The sequence below is a fragment of the Carettochelys insculpta genome, chromosome 1, assembly GCF_033958435.1.
Source record: "Carettochelys insculpta isolate YL-2023 chromosome 1, ASM3395843v1, whole genome shotgun sequence".
In the NCBI taxonomy this organism is placed as follows: Eukaryota; Metazoa; Chordata; order Testudines; family Carettochelyidae; genus Carettochelys; species Carettochelys insculpta.
This window is the reverse complement of record NC_134137.1, coordinates 292,304,950-292,326,184: the sequence shown is the minus strand read 5'-3', so window position 1 is coordinate 292,326,184 and position 21,235 is coordinate 292,304,950. Positions and strand designations below refer to the sequence as shown.

Below are 21,235 nucleotides of genomic sequence, written 5' to 3'. Positions count from 1 at the left end.
CTCTCCAGGGGGCCCTCTGTCAACAGAAAGGGCTTCTGGTTCACTGGACTGCCTTGTTTGCAGAGCTTCTGGTTGGCTGTTCTGTCAATAGAAGGCTGTCCGCTCTCTGTCAACAGAGGGTATCGATGGACAGTCCCTATTGGGTGTGGATGTGTTCTGCAGACAGAGGTTCCATTGGCATAACTGTTGACACTGACTACTATAGACAGAATTTTGTAGCGTAGACCCAGCTTTAGAGATCAGTACTGCTTTGCAATCCACAAAGGAGAACCTGCTACCTTAATCAGCTGGCTTAGGTGCCTAAGCAACATGTTGGGGGAAACGAGTTAGGTGCCTGCTTCACTTCACACCAACTAGCTTCTGATGGCAGTGACAGCCAAGGAGTTCTAAGTAGTTAAGGTAGTATTAGTAGCTCTTGTCTGAGAGGGGGACAACCCAAGTTCAAAGCCCCAGTTCTGAAAATGTTTTACAACAGTGGTACAATGATTGGCTGTATCAGCCAATAGGGCTCAGAGCAGTGAAACCCTGAGACCAGTTCCAGCTTGTGCTCATTGTTTCCTTACTTATACTCACTGATACAATAAGAGAGCATGAGGGGAACCATTTCATCACAATCCCACAGTTTAGGGGTTACTGTAGTTCTCAGGAAGGCAGAAAATTCCTTGTTCATATTCTTTCATCTCAGGCAGAATCGTAGGCTAGAAGTGGCAGCTGACCTCCGAGCATGCCTTCCAGATCAGGTACCACATGTGGTTTAGGAAGCTGAACATCTCTCATTCTTAGTTTGTGAAATGCTCTGGGGCTTTGGCAGCAGCTGGACACACTGGCTAGGTCTACACATGCCCTTTCCTTTCAAAAGGGGCGTGTTAATGAGCAGGTTCAAAAGGTGCTAATGAGGTGCTGCAATCAGTATGCAGCACCTCATTAGCATAATGGCAGCCGCAGCATTGCAAAAGTGTGACTTTTTGAATCACATGCTGCCTGTGGAGATGGGATCTCCGAAAGGACCCCCGCCAGTTTTCGAAAGCCCTTCTTCCTAGCTGGTGGTCAGAAGAAGGGCTTTCGAAAACAGGGGGTGGGGGGTGGGGTGGTCCTTTCAGAAGGTCCTGTCTCCACAGGCAGCGCGCGATTCGAAAAGCCGCGCTTTCCAATCGCTGCAGCCATTATTATGCTAATAAGGCACTGCATATTCATTGCAGCACCTCATTAGCATATTTCAAACCTGCTCATTAACATGCCCCTTTCAAAAGGAAGGGGCACACGTAGACACAGGGACTATGTCTACATGAAGGTTTTTTCCCCAACAAAACCCCTGGAGTGTCTACATGCAAAATGCGCTTTGTCGACAAAAGCCCCTCTGGCAGCATTGTGCCTCTCCACATTCATGAATAACTCCCTCATCGAGAGTTCTGTCAACAAAAAAGCTGTGTAGGTGCTCCAGGGCCCCTTTTGTTGACAGACAGAGCTTCTGGCTCCCCAGGCAGCCCTGTTTGCTAAGCTGCTGGTTGGTCCTTCTGTGGAGAGAATGGTTGGGCAGTCTAGCCACTCTGTTGACAAAGCAGATTGCTCTTTCAATCCACTTGTGTGTGTGGATTAGTGCCGGAAGACCTCTTCTGGCAGCCACATCTGACAGATCGCTGTAGTGTACACATACCCACTATGTACATGTTCAAAGACATCTACAGCATTCACAGTTTCATGCATAAGTCTAGCTTTTTATGTATCACCTGAAGGACAGCAAAAGAAAAAAAAATCCCTAATCCCCCTGAAGAAAAGATCTATTACTTGACATTTAAATAGATGCTTTGTTAGTCTTATTCTTCACAGAATGAAGATGCACTAATTCCCACAGACAGTAAGATTCAATAGATGCTATAAAATTACACACGTAGAAAATTAACTAAAATTATACAGACATCCATTAAGAAACATTTATTCTAAACCAATTTAGCTGATCAAAATATAAAAACATCTGAAAAACAGCCTGAGGTAAGAGTTAAAAATTCAAATGGCAGTTTTTAAAAAGTTATAAAGAAATTCTAGGTACTTTGCAAGTTACCTACTGTCAATATAAATTTATACTAACACTTGAGAGTGTTTACTTCTGCTAATACAAACAAGTTATAAACAATGTACATTAATTCACAAGTAAAAAAATACAATTTGTACTTGAATTTTCTCTTCAAAAATACTCAAAAGTTTTAAGTCAAACTTTTACTGTATACAGTAAATTGGCTTTGGATTAGCTGCTACTGTTTTCACTTGAACAGTCAAATTCAGTATGCTGCTGGTTTTCAGGGGGTGAGATAGGAAATGATATTCTACAGTTTCTGTTTGCCTGAGTAACTCGCTGGCTGTAAAACAAGATGTAGGCTTGAGCCTTGCATACTTCTTCCATAGTGCACATGTTGAGTATGGAATCATTGCAGTGTACCCAGAATCCTAGAATGAAGTAACAGACCATTGTAAAATAACTACAATAGTTATGTAAGATACTTTACTTTATGGGTGAAAAGTGTCTGCTACCATTTATTAAAAACAAATATTTACTAATTTTATCTTTTCATTTTGGGGGAGAATAAGCACTGTTTTACTGCGAAAAAGCTGCCTTTCTATTATATACTATATACAGAATACTTCTGCTGTCTATACCATATGATTACTTTTCTAACCAGGAAAAATTCTCTTAGATTGAAACAGCTTTTATTTTATTCACTACTTATATAGTTACACATCCTTTGGCACTGGTAGATCTCATAAAAAAAAACCACCAAGATTTTACTAAACAAGTAAGGATTCTGTGCGGGGCTACATTTATTCCGCTAAAGAGCCAGAAGTGTAGCTTCTGAAACAAAATTGCATTTCTGATTTAAATTTCTTGCCCATTACCTCCTTCTGAATTATAGCAGTAGGCAGTGTAATGCCCTGAACCAAATCCTTTCCCATGATGCATAATCACAGCAGACAAGTCATAGATAAAGCAATCAGGTAAGAGGGACTTTAAGGACTCCCAGCAGCAGTAGGGCTCCATATTTAATATCTGATCAAAGCCAACATGTACTCCAATCTTCTCACGATGATTGCGTCCTGACCATCTGTGAAAATACCAAAATTGAAAAAAAGAGTGAACTTTTTTAATAATTTGTGTTTTCTGAAAGTACTTGAAATCGTCAGTGAGTCTATGCACATATCAATTCTATAGTTAGAACTGTGAGCTACTAACCTATCTCTCCTGCTAGTGCTTTTGTGCTAAAGGCATATGCTAATTTATACATACACAGGTACATTTATGTCCTGCAAAAGTTACCCCTTACTCATCTCCTCTTTCACTTCCCCTTCATTTCAACATTTACAGGGAATATCCTTCACACATGTTTTTCGCCTACATTACAAGCTGCTCTTAGCCTCCAAAATATTACTCCCTAGATTTGCCTATTCTCCTGTGCCCACAAGATATCTAAGCTGAAAGACAGTGGATGTAATTACCAACAAAATATTTAAAATTCCAAGAAGGATGCAGAAGTTTCAGAGACTTATTACAGATTCGACACTCTCCGCTGAAGGTGAAAACAGATCATTCTACCACCATTTTTGTCCACATTCAGGAGTCACTCTGTTTCCCTGGCTAAATTAAGATCACATACAGGTACAACCTCTTCTCCCTACCTGCTCATGTTAGCACACCTGATAGGCTGCATGCAGACCTCAGACTAGTGAACAACACTATCAGGTATTTTAAATCGAGTTTGTTGTTATGATCTCAAATCATTTAGTGAAGTCACATGGTACCAGTAGCAGTCCACAACTCAAAACACAGAACAGTAGATATTGCTTTCTTGGTACATACAGATATCCACAAAAATCTTTTTTTCAAATAGAGAAAATTGATTCTCTTGTCACAAAATGGTTAAGTGTTCAGAAGTCAGGACAGGTTGTTGTTTTTCAGAAGTAGCAGGAGTAACAATCTCACTTCTCTGCCTGTGATATACATTATAACTATTTTTTAACAGGAAGAAATGGGTTGTCAGAAATTGTTCTTCCTTATATTGTTGACCGTAAGGGCATTCAATGATGATAATGTAGAGGGCTCTCTCAAAACTTGATTTTGTTCACTCACTGAATGAGCCCCGCGGAATACAGACTACTGGAACAAGGAGGGATACTTATATTATTCAAAGACACTGCGTCCACACTACAGAGATCTTTCAAAAGAAAGCGCTTCCGGAAGATCTCTTCTGAAAGAGCTTCTTTCAAAAAAGTGCATCCACACACAAAAATCAGATCAAAAGAGTGATTTTGGAAAGAGAGCGTCCATACAGCCCCCCATTCTTTTGAAACAATGGGCCAGAGATCGACAAATCAGGCCCCATGAGGACTGCTCTTTCGGGAAAAAGGGACCGCAGAGCATCTACATACATTTTCTTTTGAAAGAAGCTTTGGATAGGGGGCGCTCTTCATGAAATGGGAAAGGAAGAGCGATTTCAAAAGGAGTGCCACATTCTCTCGATTCGCTTTTGAAACAACACTTTTTGTGTGTAGCTACTCCACTGGATCTTTCAAAAGAGCCCCCTTCTTTGAAAAATCTTTCGAAAGAACTCGCTAGTGTAGAAGCAGCCAGAGTTTGCAACATTTCTAAGTTGCTCACAGCTCTGCTTACCTGAACCGTTTAAGGTGCAATCTCAGAACTTGAGGTAGTTGACACACCATGAGCTGTTTCTGGGCTTCTGTAAGTATAACTGGTTTGGAAGAAAACTTCCTGCGTTTTGCTGTGACCAAACACACACAAAGTAAGTGCTAAATTAAAAATAAAATCACCACACCACTAACAAGAAACCCCTTGAATACAGCTTTCAAAATTGCTCGCCACATATGCTTACATTTCATTTTAAGATTTACTGGCCCTGTGACTTAAAGGATTTAGATAATGTAATACATTAATGCATCAGTTTTATAAGCAAGTATTTTGGATCTAATGAGCAAGGATAATTTTATGATTATTGGGCACACACTATGCTTTTTTGGTATGCACCTAGACTATTCAGATGAATTTTGGAAAACATATATAACAGTTCAGCTATTTTCATCAGAACAAGTGCAGCACTCTGTTAATTTAATGTTTCAGACTTATTTCAAGAGGACTCTCTCCTCTTGTCTTGGAGACCACCTTCAAATGCAAAATGACCTAATCTGAGATCTTAAACCTACTTTCATGCCTACTCTTGCTGCACTTAGTATAGAAAAGTAGCCCTTCTGATTATTTCCTTTTGCAATTAAAGAAATGGTCTTATGTTAAAGTCTTACGCTTTACTTATATGACTAGGGCCCTCCCTCATGGTCCATTTTGAGGAATTTCAGTCATAGGAATTTTTAAATTGTGATATCTGAAATTTCATGGCAGTGTAATTTCGGAGCTCTGATCCAAAAAGGAGTTGGGGGAGAGCTGGTTGCAAGATTTTTGGAGGGGAGCTGCTGCAGTTCTGCTACCCTTACTTTTGCACTGCTGCCTTCACAAGTAGGCAACTGGAGAGCAGTGGCTGCTGGGTGGAAGCCAAGCTCTAAGGGTAGGGCTGCCACTAGCAGCAGAGAAGTAAGGATGGCATGGTGTGGTATCGCCACTCTTATTTCTGTGTTACTGCCAGCAGAGCTGGGCCCTCAATCTGCAGCTGTCACTCTCCAGCCACCCAGCTTTGAAGACAGTGTAGAAGTGAGAGTGGCAATACCACTCTCATAAAATAACTTTGTGATTCCCTTACAACTCTTTTGGGGCAGGACCCCCATTTCGAGAAACCTTGGTCCTTCCCCTGTCATATATTTATAAATCTAGGGTAAAAATATACAAAAGACTGCATTTCAGGGTCCGTGGCACTTTTTCATGGTGGTGTATTTGCTCAGGGCCTATATATGACAGATACTTTTAAAATTTGTCTTGCTTTTCCTTTAATTGCAGGGTTTTTTTTTTTCCCCTTCCACTTCAGTGCCTATATTAATTTATATTTTGTTTGGAGAATTTATGCACGAGTACATACTGCCTTTACTCACTGTTGCATTGGTCACACGCATATATCTTTCCTTCTAAAGCTTCTGTCTCTGTAAACTTGGCCAACATTTCTGTAAGCAGGCATGGATACTGAGAAGCCATCTCCTTCCCATTGCAGTGATACCGCTCAGGAAATTCCAGCGACAGGTCCCAGAAGGGTTCTATAGTATTTGATTTATTGTCACATGCAAGACATGTAACCTGTTAAGTAAAATATTAAATTAGCCTTTTTAATATCCAAAAACCTGCTTTTCTACATATCCCTTAATGTAGCTGATAACAGTATGTGAATTTGGATCACACAAGCAAATGCATACAGTATTAAAATGATTTAACTGGAAACAAATTACCTGTTAACTTCTTTTCTCTGAAGCAGCATGTCCACCACTGTATTACAGTAAGGGGTTGGATACCTTTCTCTTCTGTGAACTAGAGGCAGTTTCAAAATGATCTATCTGGGATTGCTCAAGAGAAGGAAGAACAGTCCCTGAGATTTCTTTCTAGAACAAATACTTACAAAGTAATAACTGTCATGAAATATATATTATAGTTATAATGAAAGGAAAATAGTTGCTTTTTTTTTTTTTTGTTAAAGCACATTCTTGGAAGTCTTGCAAGATAGGCCTAGATTGATAGACATGCTTTTTCAATTTAAGATAAAAATTATTTAACACCTTCCACCTATCACACTAAGTCTATATCTACACTGGCCCCTCCCTTTCAAAAGGGGCATGCAAACTTGCCAGGTCAAAAATGTAAATGAGGTATAGATTTGAATATTCAGTGCCTCATTTACATGATGGCCACTCCAAACGCTGCTTTTGAAATGCAAAACAGCCATGTAGATGGGGTTCCTTCAAAAGGAAGCCCTGCTTTCAAAAGCACACTTCTTCCTAATGTTTTTCAGGAAGGAAGGTGCTTTAGAAAGCAAGGCTTCCTTTCAAAGGACCTCGTCTACATGGCTGTTTCGCATTTCGAAAGCCGCAGTTTTGGAATGCAAGTGGCCATCATTATGCAAATGAGGTACTGAACATGCTGAACAAATTTGAACTTTTTTGAATTTAAATTTTCAGTGTTCCTGAAATATATTTGACCTGTTTGTTATAAAAAATTACAGAAGTGATAAAAGTTGTACCCTCAACAGGAAGATCATCTCTGTCAGAAAATCCTGTAACTGGTAACTATAAATCCTTACCTATTACATCGGGGTTTGCCCATATGCAAATCCCAAGGTAGATAGGCAAGGCTGCTAATTACACCATTGGAGTTTACTCGTTAGAAATGGGGGTAAACTTCAATGATACAAATAGCAATTTTGCCTGTCTCTACTGGGGACGCCAATACCTTGCAACCTGAGGTCAAAACCAGAGAAAAACACCAACAAGGCCTAAAGACTTTTTTTTTTTTTTTTAATAAAAAGTAGTTAGCAAAAATATCCACTTAAAGTGCTTTTAGGTTGCGCATACGAAACCTTTTATATGAGTCACTTTTACTGTCTTTGCTGTCAAACAATCAGTTCTTTTGCTAGAAAAATCTTTGTAACTATGGGAGACAGAAAAATCTTTACTTTAGAATTGCTGAAAAATATCAAGAGATACTATTTAAAAGATGTTATATTCAAGAATTTTTTATAAACTAGTTTTGCAAATGTTCAAGTTGACAAAAAATCCCTTTACACTGAAAGTATCTCCATAATTAATCAAAAAAAGCCTAACAGAGTAAAAGCAGAGACAAGGCTTTTCTGAGGGATGTGCTCTACCTCAGGCCCCATTCCCATACCACCCCTCCTACAAGCTATGCCCTCTCACACTCCCATTGCAACTCTTCCCCCAAACCCTCTCCCTCCAGCAATATGACCCAGCTGGGAGCTGGAAGAGCAGGCTGAGGCTGGGTTGCTCTTTTTCAGTGGTGAGTAACCTGCAGCCTATCAAGGTTCTAATGTGTGGCCCATGAGACTTTTTGGTTACTGTTGCCCACAATTCCGCTGGTTTCAAGCCACATAGTTTATTTTCTTACAAGTACTACTGAACTGACATGGACTTAAAGCGAGGGCATGTGAAGTGAGGTGCATGCAGATTGCATGCAACACTTACTATGAAAGTCATGCACTCAAAACATTGCTATGGTTCAGTTGGCACATCCTACAAATTCTAAATATGCAAACACCATTAGCAAAGGTACACAATCCTTAGAGACAATCTTGGTTACAGCAATCTCAATTACACTTAGTTGAAGAACGGCCACTCATGCAGCCCACTCACTAGCCTTGGTTGCCCACTGCTGCTCTACTTCCTACAGTTTCTGCTGTTGCTGGTGACTGGAGGGGCAGGCCTGACTACTGCCCCTTTGGGTAGGCCCAGGCCGTCAACCCCAAATGGATGGAACAACTCTCAGGACAGAAAATTCAGAGCTAGGGTTATACCTGAAGTGACTCCACTCCTCATGTAGAGAAACCATCCTCCTATTTTCCCTTATTCATAGGAATGAGTGCAATTTTATGAGAGATTCTGAATCATGGTCTTAAAAAAAAAAACAAGAGAAATCTGAAGCTGATGGCTGAAGATATTTTAGTTATGGAGATGATATATTTGTACAGTGTAGGGTAGAACATCACTGTGGTCCAGTGATTAGCAGGATTCTAAGAAATCCGTTTGCCACAGAAAAACACAGAATTCGTAAATTGAGTATTTTTAGTTTTTACATTTTGTGGGGAAAAACCCACATATACAGCAGAATCTTGTTTATCTGAGACTTCATTATGGAGCCGTCCAAGTTAATCAAACCACCAACCCCCTAACGCTGACATGTGGAGCCTCTGCTGCTGTCAAACCCAGCAGGCTGGTGCATTAGTCACATGAGCCGTGTCTACACGTGCACGCTACTTCGAAGTAGCAGCACTAACTTCGAAATAGCGCCCGTCACGGCTACACATGTTGGGCGCTATTTCGATGTTAACATCGACGTTAGGCGGCGAGATGTCAAAGTTGCTAACCCCATGAGGGGATGGGAATAGCGCCCTACTTCGACGTTCAACGTCGAAGTAGGGAACATGTAGTCGTTGCGCGTCCCACAACATCGAAATTGCGGGGTCCTCCATGGCGGCCATCAGCTGAGGGGTTGAGAGACGCTCTCTCTCCAGCCCCTGCAGGGATCTATGGTCACCGTGTGCAACAGCCCTTAGCTTCTGGCTGCTGCTGCTGCAGCTGGGGGTCCGTGCTGCATGCACAGGGTCTGCAACCAGTTGTCGGCTCTGTGGATCTTGTGCTGCTTAGTGCAAGTGTGTCTGGGAGGGGCCCTTTAAGGGAGCGGCTTGCTGTTGAGTCCGCCCTGTGACCCTGTCTGCAGCTGTGCCTGGCACCCTTATTTCGACGTGCGCTACTTTGGCGTGTAGACGTTCCCTCGCAGGGCCTATTTCGATGTGGTGCTGTGCACCGTCGATGTTGAACATCGACGTTGCCAGCCCTGGAGGATGTGTAGACGTTATTCATCGAAATAGCCTATTTCGATGTCTCCACATCAAAATAGGCTACTTCGATGTAGGCTTCACATGTAGACGTAGCTATGGAGAGCCTAAAGAGGTTTGGATAAACAAGGTTCTATTGTATATCTATAAAACACAGTATTAAACTGGTACCTACATATATATAATATTGAGCTTAGGGGAACTAATGTTCAGTGTTTCATTCTACTTGCAGAAAAATACTGATTTACATGGTTTTTAAGTGGAGAATTTTCATGTCTTTAGTCAAGAAAAACTAGGATACTAGGGGATTATTACATTTATTTCTGGTATCATTTACGATATGCAAGATACAGAAGCATAAAAGGTGCAGAGTACAGGGGGTCCTTGTTGTAAGTAATTTTGCATATATGTTGTTAAGTAATTCAGGAAAGCAGATTCATTGCAAGTTGCACTGATCCGCACTTATGTCATTTAGGGGGCTGATGGACCAAAAGGCAGGAACATAGTGGAGCTTTGTGGTGTCTGGGCAGCAGGTGCTGTAGTGCGGGGCCCTGCAAATGAGCCCTGTCGTCATGGGGGACTGGCAGGGAACTAGCAGGTAGCCAGCAGGGAAGCTGGTGGGGACTGACAGGAAGCTGGCTTATTTTTTTCCATTTATTTATCTATTTCTATTCTATTTCTATTTTTTTTTGGGGGGGGGGGGGGGTTATTGGTACATTATGTACATGACGTGTGAACTGTGTGTGCTGGGAACATACCTCAAGCTAATTATGTTATTCCTTATGAATATTAATTCCCCTTTATAAGTCATTTCACTGTAAGTTGCATTATTTAAGAGTCTAACCTGGACTTAAAATGAGGATCACCTGTACTGGTTTGCCAAATTACTACATATAGCAACCCTCAACTGAGGGACCCCAATTTATCAGACTTTGGGAATGGGGAGCAGGAGGGGGAGACATCTATTGTTCCCAAAATCCTCTGAGATCCATAAAATCATGCCCCCTCTCCCCTCCAAAAAAGGAACATACCACAGCTGCAGCCTGGAGGAGCCCCCATTTCCTCCTGAACCATGTGCTCCTCCCACCAGGGGTGGGGTGCGTACCTGGACAGACTGGCACTTGTGAATGCTCCCCACCTCTGGTGGGAAGAGCATGGGGCAGCTCTGGTAGCAACCCCTCCAAGCCATGTGGTGGGGCAGCTCCAATGATACAGTGGAGTCCAGCAGCTCCTCCAGTGGCAGTGGCTCTGCACGAGTGACAGGGCTTGTTTTTTGTTGGGGGGGGTGGAGGGGGACTGGGGCTGGGGGAGCCTGGCGGGGGTGGATGGGCGGGCAGTAAACCCTCACATTTAAACAGACTTTTAGGAATAGTGGACACCCCTCCTCTCCTCACCCCCCATGAGTCCGTTAAATTGAGGGTTTACTGTACATGCTTATCTCTAGTACTACGCATGACACTTTTCTACCACTCTTATTCATGTTATTTTCATATTCTCAGCCTTCACTGTTCACATACCCAGACGTGCTAACTCTGTCGGGCACTTGTCTAACTGAAGACACACAGACTCTGGATAAGTGAGGAACAGTATGGAGAAGACATATTAGAAGTAGAAACCTGAAGTCCACGTACACATTTATAAACCAACACTTTTATCAACCATATATTTTGTATAGGGTGAACTGATCAGACATCAATAAAAAGTACATTAAAACAACCTATTTTGTAACGATGCTCAAGGAAGTAAAAAGTGCACCATTCTCAAGGTCTCGAGGCCCATTTAATTTTTTCCCGTGCTCACTGTGATGAGATTTTTCAATACATGTACTTCCTTTTCAGTAAAGATTTTGTTATTCCCTTCCCCAAATGCAGGAGGCTGTGAATGTCCCCTGGCCAACTGGCCTCCTTTATACAGGAAAAGGAAGTAGAGGTACTGTTGAGATTTTGCTGCAGTATGCTCTTCAGAGAACCCTGAAAATTATACCATGAAATGGCACCCATAAGGAGGTTCATAATTTAAAGTGAGCCTCAACCTTGCAGATAAAAATGATTATATACTGAATGTTCTTCTATAACAGACCTAATGCCTGACCTTTCCTTATTACTAATATTTTGTTTGAGTGTGATTTAAAGAAAAAAAAAGGTTAAACTAGTGAAATCCTCACAGAGAGGTAAAAAGCAGTCCTGTAGCACTTTAAAGACTAAGAAAATAATGTAGTAGGTGATGAACTCTTGTGGGGCAGACCCTCTTCTGCAGATCTGGAATTAGTGTTGAAAATGAACTGGCACAAATATAGAACAGGGTGACAGAAAACAAACAAACAAAAATGAAATGAAAACTGACAAATCAGCTGGTGGGGGGAGAAGGGTAGGGAGGAAATTACTTACTGCAAGTGTCTATTAAGTGACTTGCCTGAGATCAATACAATATCAAAGATGGGGAAGCTATCTTGTAATGCGTAAGGTAACTGTTCTCTCTATTAAGACCAAGGCACAAAGTATCGAATTTGAGAATAAATTCCAGTTCAGATGTCTCCCTTTGTAATCTGCTATTGAAGTCTGTTGCAGGACTCAGATTCTTGGGTCTTTAATACTATGGCCTACTCTACTGAAATGCTGACAGGTTTATTGGTATTCAGATTCCTAGTGTAAGATTTGTGTCCATTCATTCTTCTCTATCTTTCATATTTGTTATCTTCAATATTCCAGCTAGAGGAAGCTGGGGAGAAGCCATGCCACTGTGGCTGTCCCCCCACCGGGTCCCCCAGCTGGGGGAAGCGGGGAGAAGCTGCGCTGCCACGTCTGTCTGTCCACCTGCTTCCCCCAGTTGGGGGAACCAGGTGGGCAGACAGACATGGAACAGCAGCTTCTCCCTCGCTTCCCCCACCTGGGGGAACCAAGGACTGGAGTGGGGAGCTGGAGGAGGAGCTGCACCCCCGCCAGCCCCTGGGAACCCCAGGATTTCGACTCATGTTAACACAAATTAAGCCCGAGTTGAAATTGCATATATCAGGGTTTACTGTATCCTTTTTTTTACTTGTGGCAAACTAGACACCTTTATAGTACACAGATATTGAGAAATGGGCCCAGAGAAGTTTCTCACCAACTCCAGCATTTAGTGGCTGACCTATGTCCTTATGTATGAGTTACATAGCTCATATCCCTAAAATAACTAGTTAATAAGTGTTTAAAATTTAAAAAGAGGATTAAACTCCTTTCCTCAATAATATGCTTTAGGACTGGGTTCTATAATTTAATAGATAGAAATATTCATACATTAAAAATTAAAAAGTAAGTTTCAATGATGTACTCAGGCAATCCCTTTCATTCAGAGTGGAATTAAGAGTTCTCAAATTATCTTCTTTTGCTATCATTTTATATCTCCATCATGTCCATTCTGCCACTGTCTTATCTAGATACTCCTCATCTTTCCCCCTCAACAATTCCTTAAATTTTTACTGTACATCACTGACTAGCCTGGCCTTCCAGTGAGTGATATATCACTGTTGAGGGATTTATTTTTTAAATCATAAGACATACCTGACTTAAAAGTTGTCCATGAAAAATAGTATTGACCACATTCAGAACCTGCTTGATAAGTTTCCTTTGAGAAGTGGGGATGAGAGCTGGGTATCTGGTCCCAGTTGTCTCCAGTTCCTGCTGTACTTTATCCAAAAGTTCACAGAGGAATTCCTGAGCATCTTGTTGGGCATAACCTCGGAAGGCTGGGATTAATCTCCACACAGAATGGAGCATCGCAAAAGGAGACACCAATGCCCATTTGCCAGACCACATAACTTGGAACAGAGTATGTAGCTCATGACACAGAGAAATGTGCTTTGAGCTTGGCTCCCTGGGCTGAATAAGTTCATTGTTTCTACTTTTTGAAGCCCCTCCACTTAGCCCAGATGATAAACTAGGTCGTCTCACAGAAGAGGATTCTTTTACTTTCACTTGGTTCTCATTCACACAAAATGCAGAACCAGTAATTGGAGGGTGCTTAGTAGAGGATCTTGTTTTTCCATTGGTTGCGGTTGCCAGCAATTCTTGAGTTTGGTTCAGATCAAGCTTTAAAAAACATTCCCGAAAAATAAGCAAATGACTCAATACTTGCAGAATAGAGTTCATGTAGCATGTATTTCCCAAGTTTCTCAGTCCTGTTACACCAGGAGTCACTGTAGGCCTTCGCTTAATTGGAGAATCGCCAATTTTTTTCAATCGTACTTCATCTGAGGTAGAAGTTATTTTCAGCTCTGCAGGGGAGGACAAATTATGGGGTATTTTTTGTACACAGGGTGATACTTTTGAGGATATCTTATTTTGATTTTGTAAACGAGAACTCTTCCTTGGAGGTATTTTTTCCATCTCTACTTTCAACTGACGCTTTCGCTCTTGTCGTCTTCTTCTAGCTTTAGCTTTTCTTTCCTCTGCCTCCTCCCACAGCCTCTCTTCTTCCAAAATCCTTTTCCCACTAGGTGTAAGCTCAAACCACGATCTGAACACTTTGCCCATTAATGCACGCCTTCTGTGCCAGAGCGCTGTGAACATGCGATCTTCATTTCGAAGCAAGGCTTGGGCCCCATTATGTGAAAGGTAAGAGTCATCACTTATACCCATAGATCGCAAAGTCCTGCCACTACGAGTAGTGCAGTCATAGTTTTGACTTTTGATTGCACTTAATGTACTTCGCAATAGTTTTAAGTCACCAGTTGCATTATCGTTAAGAACATAGTCATCACAAAGGTAACAGAAAACATACAGCTCATTCACTTCCAATGCCACTGGATGACTACTTTCCTGAAAGTGCTTTAGTGCATGCTCTTCAATGTATCTTCCGCATGCAACATGAGAACAGCTAAGGCATGCCCAGACAGATTCTGTAGTATTGCAGTCCACACAATGCCATTTCTGGGGGTTCAGGATGGAATGATCTTGGGCAAGCCGCAATCGGCCTATGTGCTTACACTTATCCATTGTTAATGCCGAAATACTGGAGAAATACTAGAGAAACACATTATCCAAGTTATTTGCTGTCCACCACATTCTGATCTGCAAACTAAAGGGGAAAAGAAGTTCAGCTTCGCATATAGTATAAGCCAAAGATAAGTTAATACATCTATGGCAACACAATTATTTGGTTTAATTTTAAAAGGTCACTACAGTATTCTTCTGCAATCAGAATGACAATCGACAACCTTGACACCAGTTTCAGAAGAATAATCCAAGACTGAATGGGCATGAAGACTGAACCACTAGTACCTTCTTTGTCCAACCTCAGAGGTGTTAACAAAAGTCTGTTGTGCTGGTTCAATGCAAAGCGTTAGTTTAAATTATTTCTGCTAGACCAGTGTAACTTTCTATGAACACTATCCCTTCAAACTTGGCACACAGTGCTTTAGCTTACATTAGTAAATTTACAGATGTAAGCTAAACCAACAAGTTTTAAATTACCAAAAATGTCCAAATGGAAACAAAATGTACCACTTTATCAAAGTCAGTTTACAATCACATCTTTCACCTAACACCAGTTTAACTAACTTTGGCTATGTCTACACTTGCCCCCAACTTCGAAGGGGGCATGGTAATCAGGGTGTTGGGAGATTACTCATTAAGTGATACAATGAATATGCAGCACTTCATCAGGCAAATTCTCCCTTGCAGCAACTTCCAAGTGTCAAACTTCCACGTGCCAGCATGTCGTGTTGCCACAGGCACTCTGAAGTGCTTGCACTACTTCTAAGTGCCTTCACTCACCAAAATTTTGAGGAGTAAAGGCACTTTGAAGTAGTGGGGGCACTTCGACAGCATACCAGCACTTGGAAGTTGCTGCCGGGGAGAATTTGCCTAATGAAGGGCTGCATATTCATTGCAGCACTTTATTAGTAATCTCCCATCACCCTGATTACCATGCCCCCTTCAAAACTGGGGGCAGGTGTAGACATAGCCATCATGTTTCAACAAACCCTTAAATGAACAGAAATTATACCACCACAGCCTTTGGCAGTCTCTATTTGATAGATAAAATAGATCTCAGTTTCAAGGGTCACTGTAGCATCTTTGAAATATTACATAACCAGCAGGTGACCTCTCCCAGAGTAAGCAAGCACAGTACTACTGTACCTCCTCTGCTGTCCCATGAGACTTAATTGTGGAGGTATGATCTAAATATAAGGTTGCACCAATTTAACCAAAAATGTCCTTTAAAATAAGTGCAATTGTGCACAGATGTTTAAATCAACTTAAATCTGGCTTATATTCATAGCACACTAGAACTGGAAGGGACCTATAGAGGTCAAGACCAGTCCCTTGATCTCACAGCACGACCAAGCACCATCTACATCATCCCTGTTCGATATTTAACCTGTTCTTTTTCCCAGTATTTAACCACCGTAACAGAAAATATAGTTTTAGCTTGTCCCATGAAATAGACATATTCAGTTGTAAACCTGTAAGGGTATACTCATAGGGGTTTGCATTAGTGTAAATCAGTGCAAGACAGAGTGACAACACACACTGCCTGAGACACCTCTTTATTTTTATTCTTATTCTTTATTCTGTTCTCACCTTGGATCCTTAACAATAACATGAGTCAGTATCTTAAATACAAAGTCAAGTGCTGGTGCCCAGGATGCCACTAACAAAAAGGCTAGATGGCATACAGAGAAGTTAATTTGCTGAGTGATATTAGTACTAAATCTTGTATCAATGTGCACTTATCTGACTACAACCTTTCCAATCTTTAAACGTGGGTACATGCCAGGCTTTGCTCAAAAACAAATAAAAAAGGCGTGTGCTAGTACAAATTTTTACAGCTTGTCTTCACTTCCGCGACCATTGACCTGGTCAGGGTCAATGTTCTGGATTTGGATTCCACACGTCTGGTGAAATCAATCTCTCTGGGGTCAGTAGCTGACCCCTGTATCATGAGGAGTAAGGAAAGTCAACCTCCTATTGACCTTCCTTGGTGAAGAAAGTCAAATAAGTTAATTTCCGATACGTCAATTCTAGCTACGCAATTGCTATAGCTAGAATTGCACATCTTAAATCCATTTTCAAGTCTAGTGTGGACCTACCCTTAGTGCCTTAGTGTGGTCCCACCCTCACTCATCCTTAGTGTGGATGAGGCCAAAGCCTCACAATACATAAGATGTATAGAAGTAAACATTTCGCATATGAGTAAACTGAGATACAGTGATATTAACAATAACAGAACTGGAATACAACCCACAAATTTGCTCTCCTACTCTAATTATAAAAGCTCTTCTTCCATTTTTGCAAGCTAAAAATTAGTTTGGACAGAGTGAAGTAATCAGCCAATCCTTTCTAATGTTCATTAGGCAATCCAATTTTTGTGATATCATAGCCTAAGCTTAATGAACAACATTAGTGAATGAAGTTGGTAGCAAGTGTCAACTACTTATGAAAGCAGCTTCTGTGTACATACACTACCAAAAATAAAAATGTTGGGTGCATAAAAGGATTTTTAACCGAGCAAAGCCACATTGTTTTTTAAACATCTGACAGTGTGAACATGACTCTGTACATATTAGTGTTCACCAAGCAAAACTGAAAAAACAGCTATGGTTTTATCACCAGAGAAAATGTCTGCACATGAACCAATAGTCTGCAGATGACTCAACAGTACTGAAACTGTTGAAATGCAAGTGATTTGACGCCTCCACATGCTAATCATCCTGATTCGGTTTGTTTTGCGTTGCCTCCATGCTACTGCTGACCTAAACAGTTTTGGCTGCAATGCTTTGAGGGTACAACTTCAATAATTCTCAGATCACATACCAAAAGCTGTACGTTCTGAGGGCACATTCCAAGAGTCTGAACACATCGCTTGGCTGTCAAACACTAATGAAGACTAGCTAAATCACTTCAACTTGTCTGCATTTATTGGCACTATTACTGTTGCTAAAATCTTGACCATTTTAGAATACTCTGAGCGTTTGAAAACCATGAACAACATTTGTGCATTTATTTATCCTCACAAGACTCCAGTGACAGAGACATACTATTCTCACTGTTTTACAGAAAGTAGCCCAAGGACATATAGAATACTTGTGACAGGGGACAAAAGGATACCTGTATCCAGGTCTTCAGTTAGTGTCATCACCAGTGATCATCCTCTCTCTCAGATCTTAGTGATTTATGATTGAAAATAGTTTCTTTGCACCCAGTTCAAGAATTCAGTTCACCTTAATTCCTTTACGAAACCACATTAATAAAAAATGTTACAAGATAGCCAAAGGACCAAATCTTAGTAATTAGATAATAAAAACTGATAGTATTCACATTTTGATAACATGTACAATTATGTGACAAATTTTCATTTTAATTTCCATGTAAGTGCTTAGAGTCCATACTATCTGTGGATATTTAACTTCCCTGTACATAAAGATAGCTAACCCCATTCTTCCTCCGCTCTTCCCAGTCTGAAAGGCACATTTCACTAAGGCTATACCTGCATGAGAGGTTTTTTATGGCTTTTGTTGAAAAAACATGTGGAACGTCTACATGCAAAATGTGCTTGGTAACTTTGTCAGCAAAACTCAGCACACCTGCTGGTAGCATTCTACCTATCCTCGTTCAGGTATAATGCCTTTTTGACAGTTTCCTGTCGACAAAACAACTGCATAGACATTCTGTGGCCCTTCTGTCGACAGACAGGGCTTCCGGTTCACTGGGCAGCCCTGTTTGCATACCTTCCAGACAGCTGTTCTGTCAAGAGAAGGCCAGGCAGTCTGGCTGCTCTCTGCTGACTGAGCATATCGCTTTTTCAATCTTCTTTTGTGTGTTGCCACAATCTGTCAACAGAAGTTTTGCTGGGACATCCCTTCCAACAGTCACTTCTGTCTGTCGACAGATGCTTCTTGTGTAGGCATAGCCTTAGTGTGTTATTGTCTATATATTGATAATACCTGCATAATAAAGTCTAAATACTTAAAGAAAACTTTGGAAGAAACTTCTTATGAAGGTTTTCAAACTGAAAATTTTAATTTTAAAGCTAGAAACCTCATCAGGGTACATCCCATGAAAACTTCAATGAGACTTGAATAGGTATCTTAAAAGCACTGAAATAGTATTTAATTCATACTTAAAGCAAGCACATGCTGAACTGAGGGCACAAGTTGTTACACTGACTTCAGATGAACTTCACAACTAAGCCCTATATGATCAAGACTTTAATATGTAATGCACAGAAAAGAACTATGAAATCTTAAGGTGACACTGCTTTAACATTGCCATTGGGGACATCAAGACAAACTGGAACCAAGAATTCACTTTTCTGTAGACCTCAGAAGATAAAAAAATTGTGAGGCACTAATTGGATTTGTTTAAAAGGAGGAACTTTGAGTGTTATATACTATATACAGCTTGGGGCAAAGGGAGTTTTTTTAAAACAAATATTTACATAGGCTTTAACTTAAATTTAAGATAACACATGGGAAGAAACAATAAGCAGTTCTGTGGCTTTTCGCAACATGGTGATTTTTGGTTGTTCAGACTAAACTTAAAGAAAACATCAGGATTCACCAGAAATAACAGGATTTGCTTTGTGGACCATTTTATATCACCGTATTGTTTCTGGGTTGTTTGCATCTAACTGCAGTTCCTGGCTGACTCATTAGCAAATTTACGAGTTCACAATAGGCTTTGAGGGTTCCCCCCAACAAAAGTACCTTTTGAAACTCTCTCAAATGAGACTCAGCATCCAGAGCCATAGCAAAGGGGTTTCCAGCCCCAACTGTGCCTCACTGGCAGCTGCTCAGGCATAACAAAAGAATTCAAGTGTGAGGCCTAAAGGCTGCACTTGGCTACTTGTTCCATAGACAAATACATCCGACCCAGACCTGGGAAGGCGAAAAGACATTTCTTATACCCAGCTCGGGAACTAGACGAGCAGAGCACGTCTTGTATCGGAAAGAAACCAAGGATTATTTCAGAGGGCCGGGCAGCGCGCTGGCCTCTCCTTCAGGGCTTCCCTGACCCTGACTCTTCAGTAACCGTACAATCATTGCAACTCCACACCGCCAGCCCCCATGGCAGCCCGCCGGCATGTGGCTCCCCTGGGAAAGCGGCGCACCCGGCTCCCAGTCCCAGCGGGAAGCAAAGCCGCTGGAACGGGGCCTCCAGTTGGCTTCAGGGGCACTGGCCCCCGGCCCGCAGAGCGAGTGCTGCAGCGCCCGCGGCAGGCCGGAAGCCAGGAAGGGTTTTACTGACAAGCCCTTGGCCGCGTCCCGGGGGAGTCCAGAGGCCCAGGCCAGAGGCAGGCAGCGCGCCCCCGGCAGCAGCATCCCGGGGCTGCAGCACGCGGGAGGGGAGCGGAGCGGAGCGGCTCTCCAGGGACCCGCCTGGCCCCGCGTGTGGCCCGAGCCCGAGGGGGTGTGTGTGTGTGAGACAGAGCCAGGCTCGGCTCGGGCCAGGGAGGGGGCAGCGGGCAGCCCGGGGAGAAGCTGAGCTCGCTCCCCGCGGCTTCCCCCTTGGCAACGAAGCCGAGCCCGCGGCCTCACTCCCCGCGCCCGCACGTCCCCGGGGGAGGCTCCCGGCCTCCCGCGCACACCCCGCCGCGGCGCTGCGCCTCGCACCCAAGCTCACCAGCCGCCGCCATCTTGTACGTCTGCCTGCGCGGCCTCCCCCCGGCAGCCGGCCAACGTCAGAGCCGCTGGCAGCTCCCCCGCCCGCAACACCCGTCCTGGCGGCGGCGGCCAATGGCAGCCGGCTCCGCGCGCCCCTCGGCCTCGGCCCCGGAGCTGCCGATCGCTTCGCCTCGCGCCTTGTCGCGCCCGCTCAGCACGTGTGTGAGTGGGAGCGTCTGCTTGTGGGGGGGGTGTCCGTCTGTCTGTGGGCCTGGGTGGGGGTCCGGCTGCTTTTGGGTGCCAGCTGGTCTCTTGGCTGGCTGGGTGTCTGTTAGCTCAGGGGTCACTGCTGGCCAGCCCGTAGATGTGGGTGTGCGTCAGGTTAAAAACCCCAGTGTTGTGAGATGGGTTTCTCATAAAACCTACATAGAAAACACACTGCAGATAGGAGCTGGCAGGCCCCAGAGATCCATCCATCTGAGACACAGCATGAAAGGTGCAGGACATGAAAGAGGAAAAAAAACCGTGATGCGCTTTTATGCGTGGCATTGTATGCAATATAATCAGGGAGGTAGCCGTGTTAGTCTGTATCTTCAAAAAACAACAAGAAGTCCCGTGGCACCTTATAGACTAACAGATATTTTGGAACATAAGCTTTTGTGGGCAAAGACATTTGACGGAGCGGGTTTTTGCCCACAAAAACTTATGCTCCAAAATATGGTAGTTTCTAAGATGCCACAGGACTTCTTGTTGTTTATGCTATATAATGTATCATTGTAAGCATAGTTATCCTTTCTTTGCCGTGTGGTACCAGCCACTGGCCCCAAAGAGGATCAGTAGGCTGGGCACTCTATGAATGCGTATGTCACATGCTGCCTGCCTACCCCAACATGGTCATAAGGCTGTTCCTGTACTACTGTGTGTATATTATGTGCAATGTAACCGAAATCAGAAATATCCTGAATCAATAAGCAACAAAACTAGGTACAGGGAAAACTGAAGTAATATTAGCACAAAACCTATCTGGTTTTTCTCCCTACAGGCCCAGGTGATACCGTGTCTCTTGTCTGCCGTATGTGCGAATATGTCTGGTACACGTAACCAGACTGGTCTATTGGGCCCCAGCACAAAACAGTGCAGAGTTGTTAGG

The 21,235-nt window shown here is 42.6% G+C and overlaps 1 protein-coding gene across 2 annotated transcripts; it reads right to left on the bottom strand.

Moving 5' to 3' along the window:
• Window positions 1–1,047: 1,047 nt before the first annotated feature.
• On the bottom strand, window positions 1,048–20,128 carry USP44 (ubiquitin specific peptidase 44). Of its 2 annotated transcripts, XM_075011660.1 has the most exons (8): window positions 20,095–20,111; window positions 19,189–19,359; window positions 17,591–17,711; window positions 13,040–14,555; window positions 6,040–6,238; window positions 4,658–4,766; window positions 2,890–3,095; window positions 1,048–2,442 (listed from the first exon to the last, which is right to left on the bottom strand). In XM_075011660.1, the coding sequence occupies exons 4-8, from the start codon at window positions 14,471–14,473 to the stop codon at window positions 2,243–2,245; spliced, it is 2,148 nt and encodes a 715-aa protein (XP_074867761.1). In that variant the 5' UTR covers window positions 14,474–14,555; window positions 17,591–17,711; window positions 19,189–19,359; window positions 20,095–20,111; the 3' UTR covers window positions 1,048–2,242. The 2 variants fall into 2 exon arrangements, with proteins under 2 accessions (XP_074867761.1, XP_074867771.1); XM_075011670.1 differs by lacking the exons at window positions 17,591–17,711; window positions 19,189–19,359 and having other exon boundaries at window positions 20,095–20,128.
• Window positions 20,129–21,235: the final 1,107 nt, after the last annotated feature.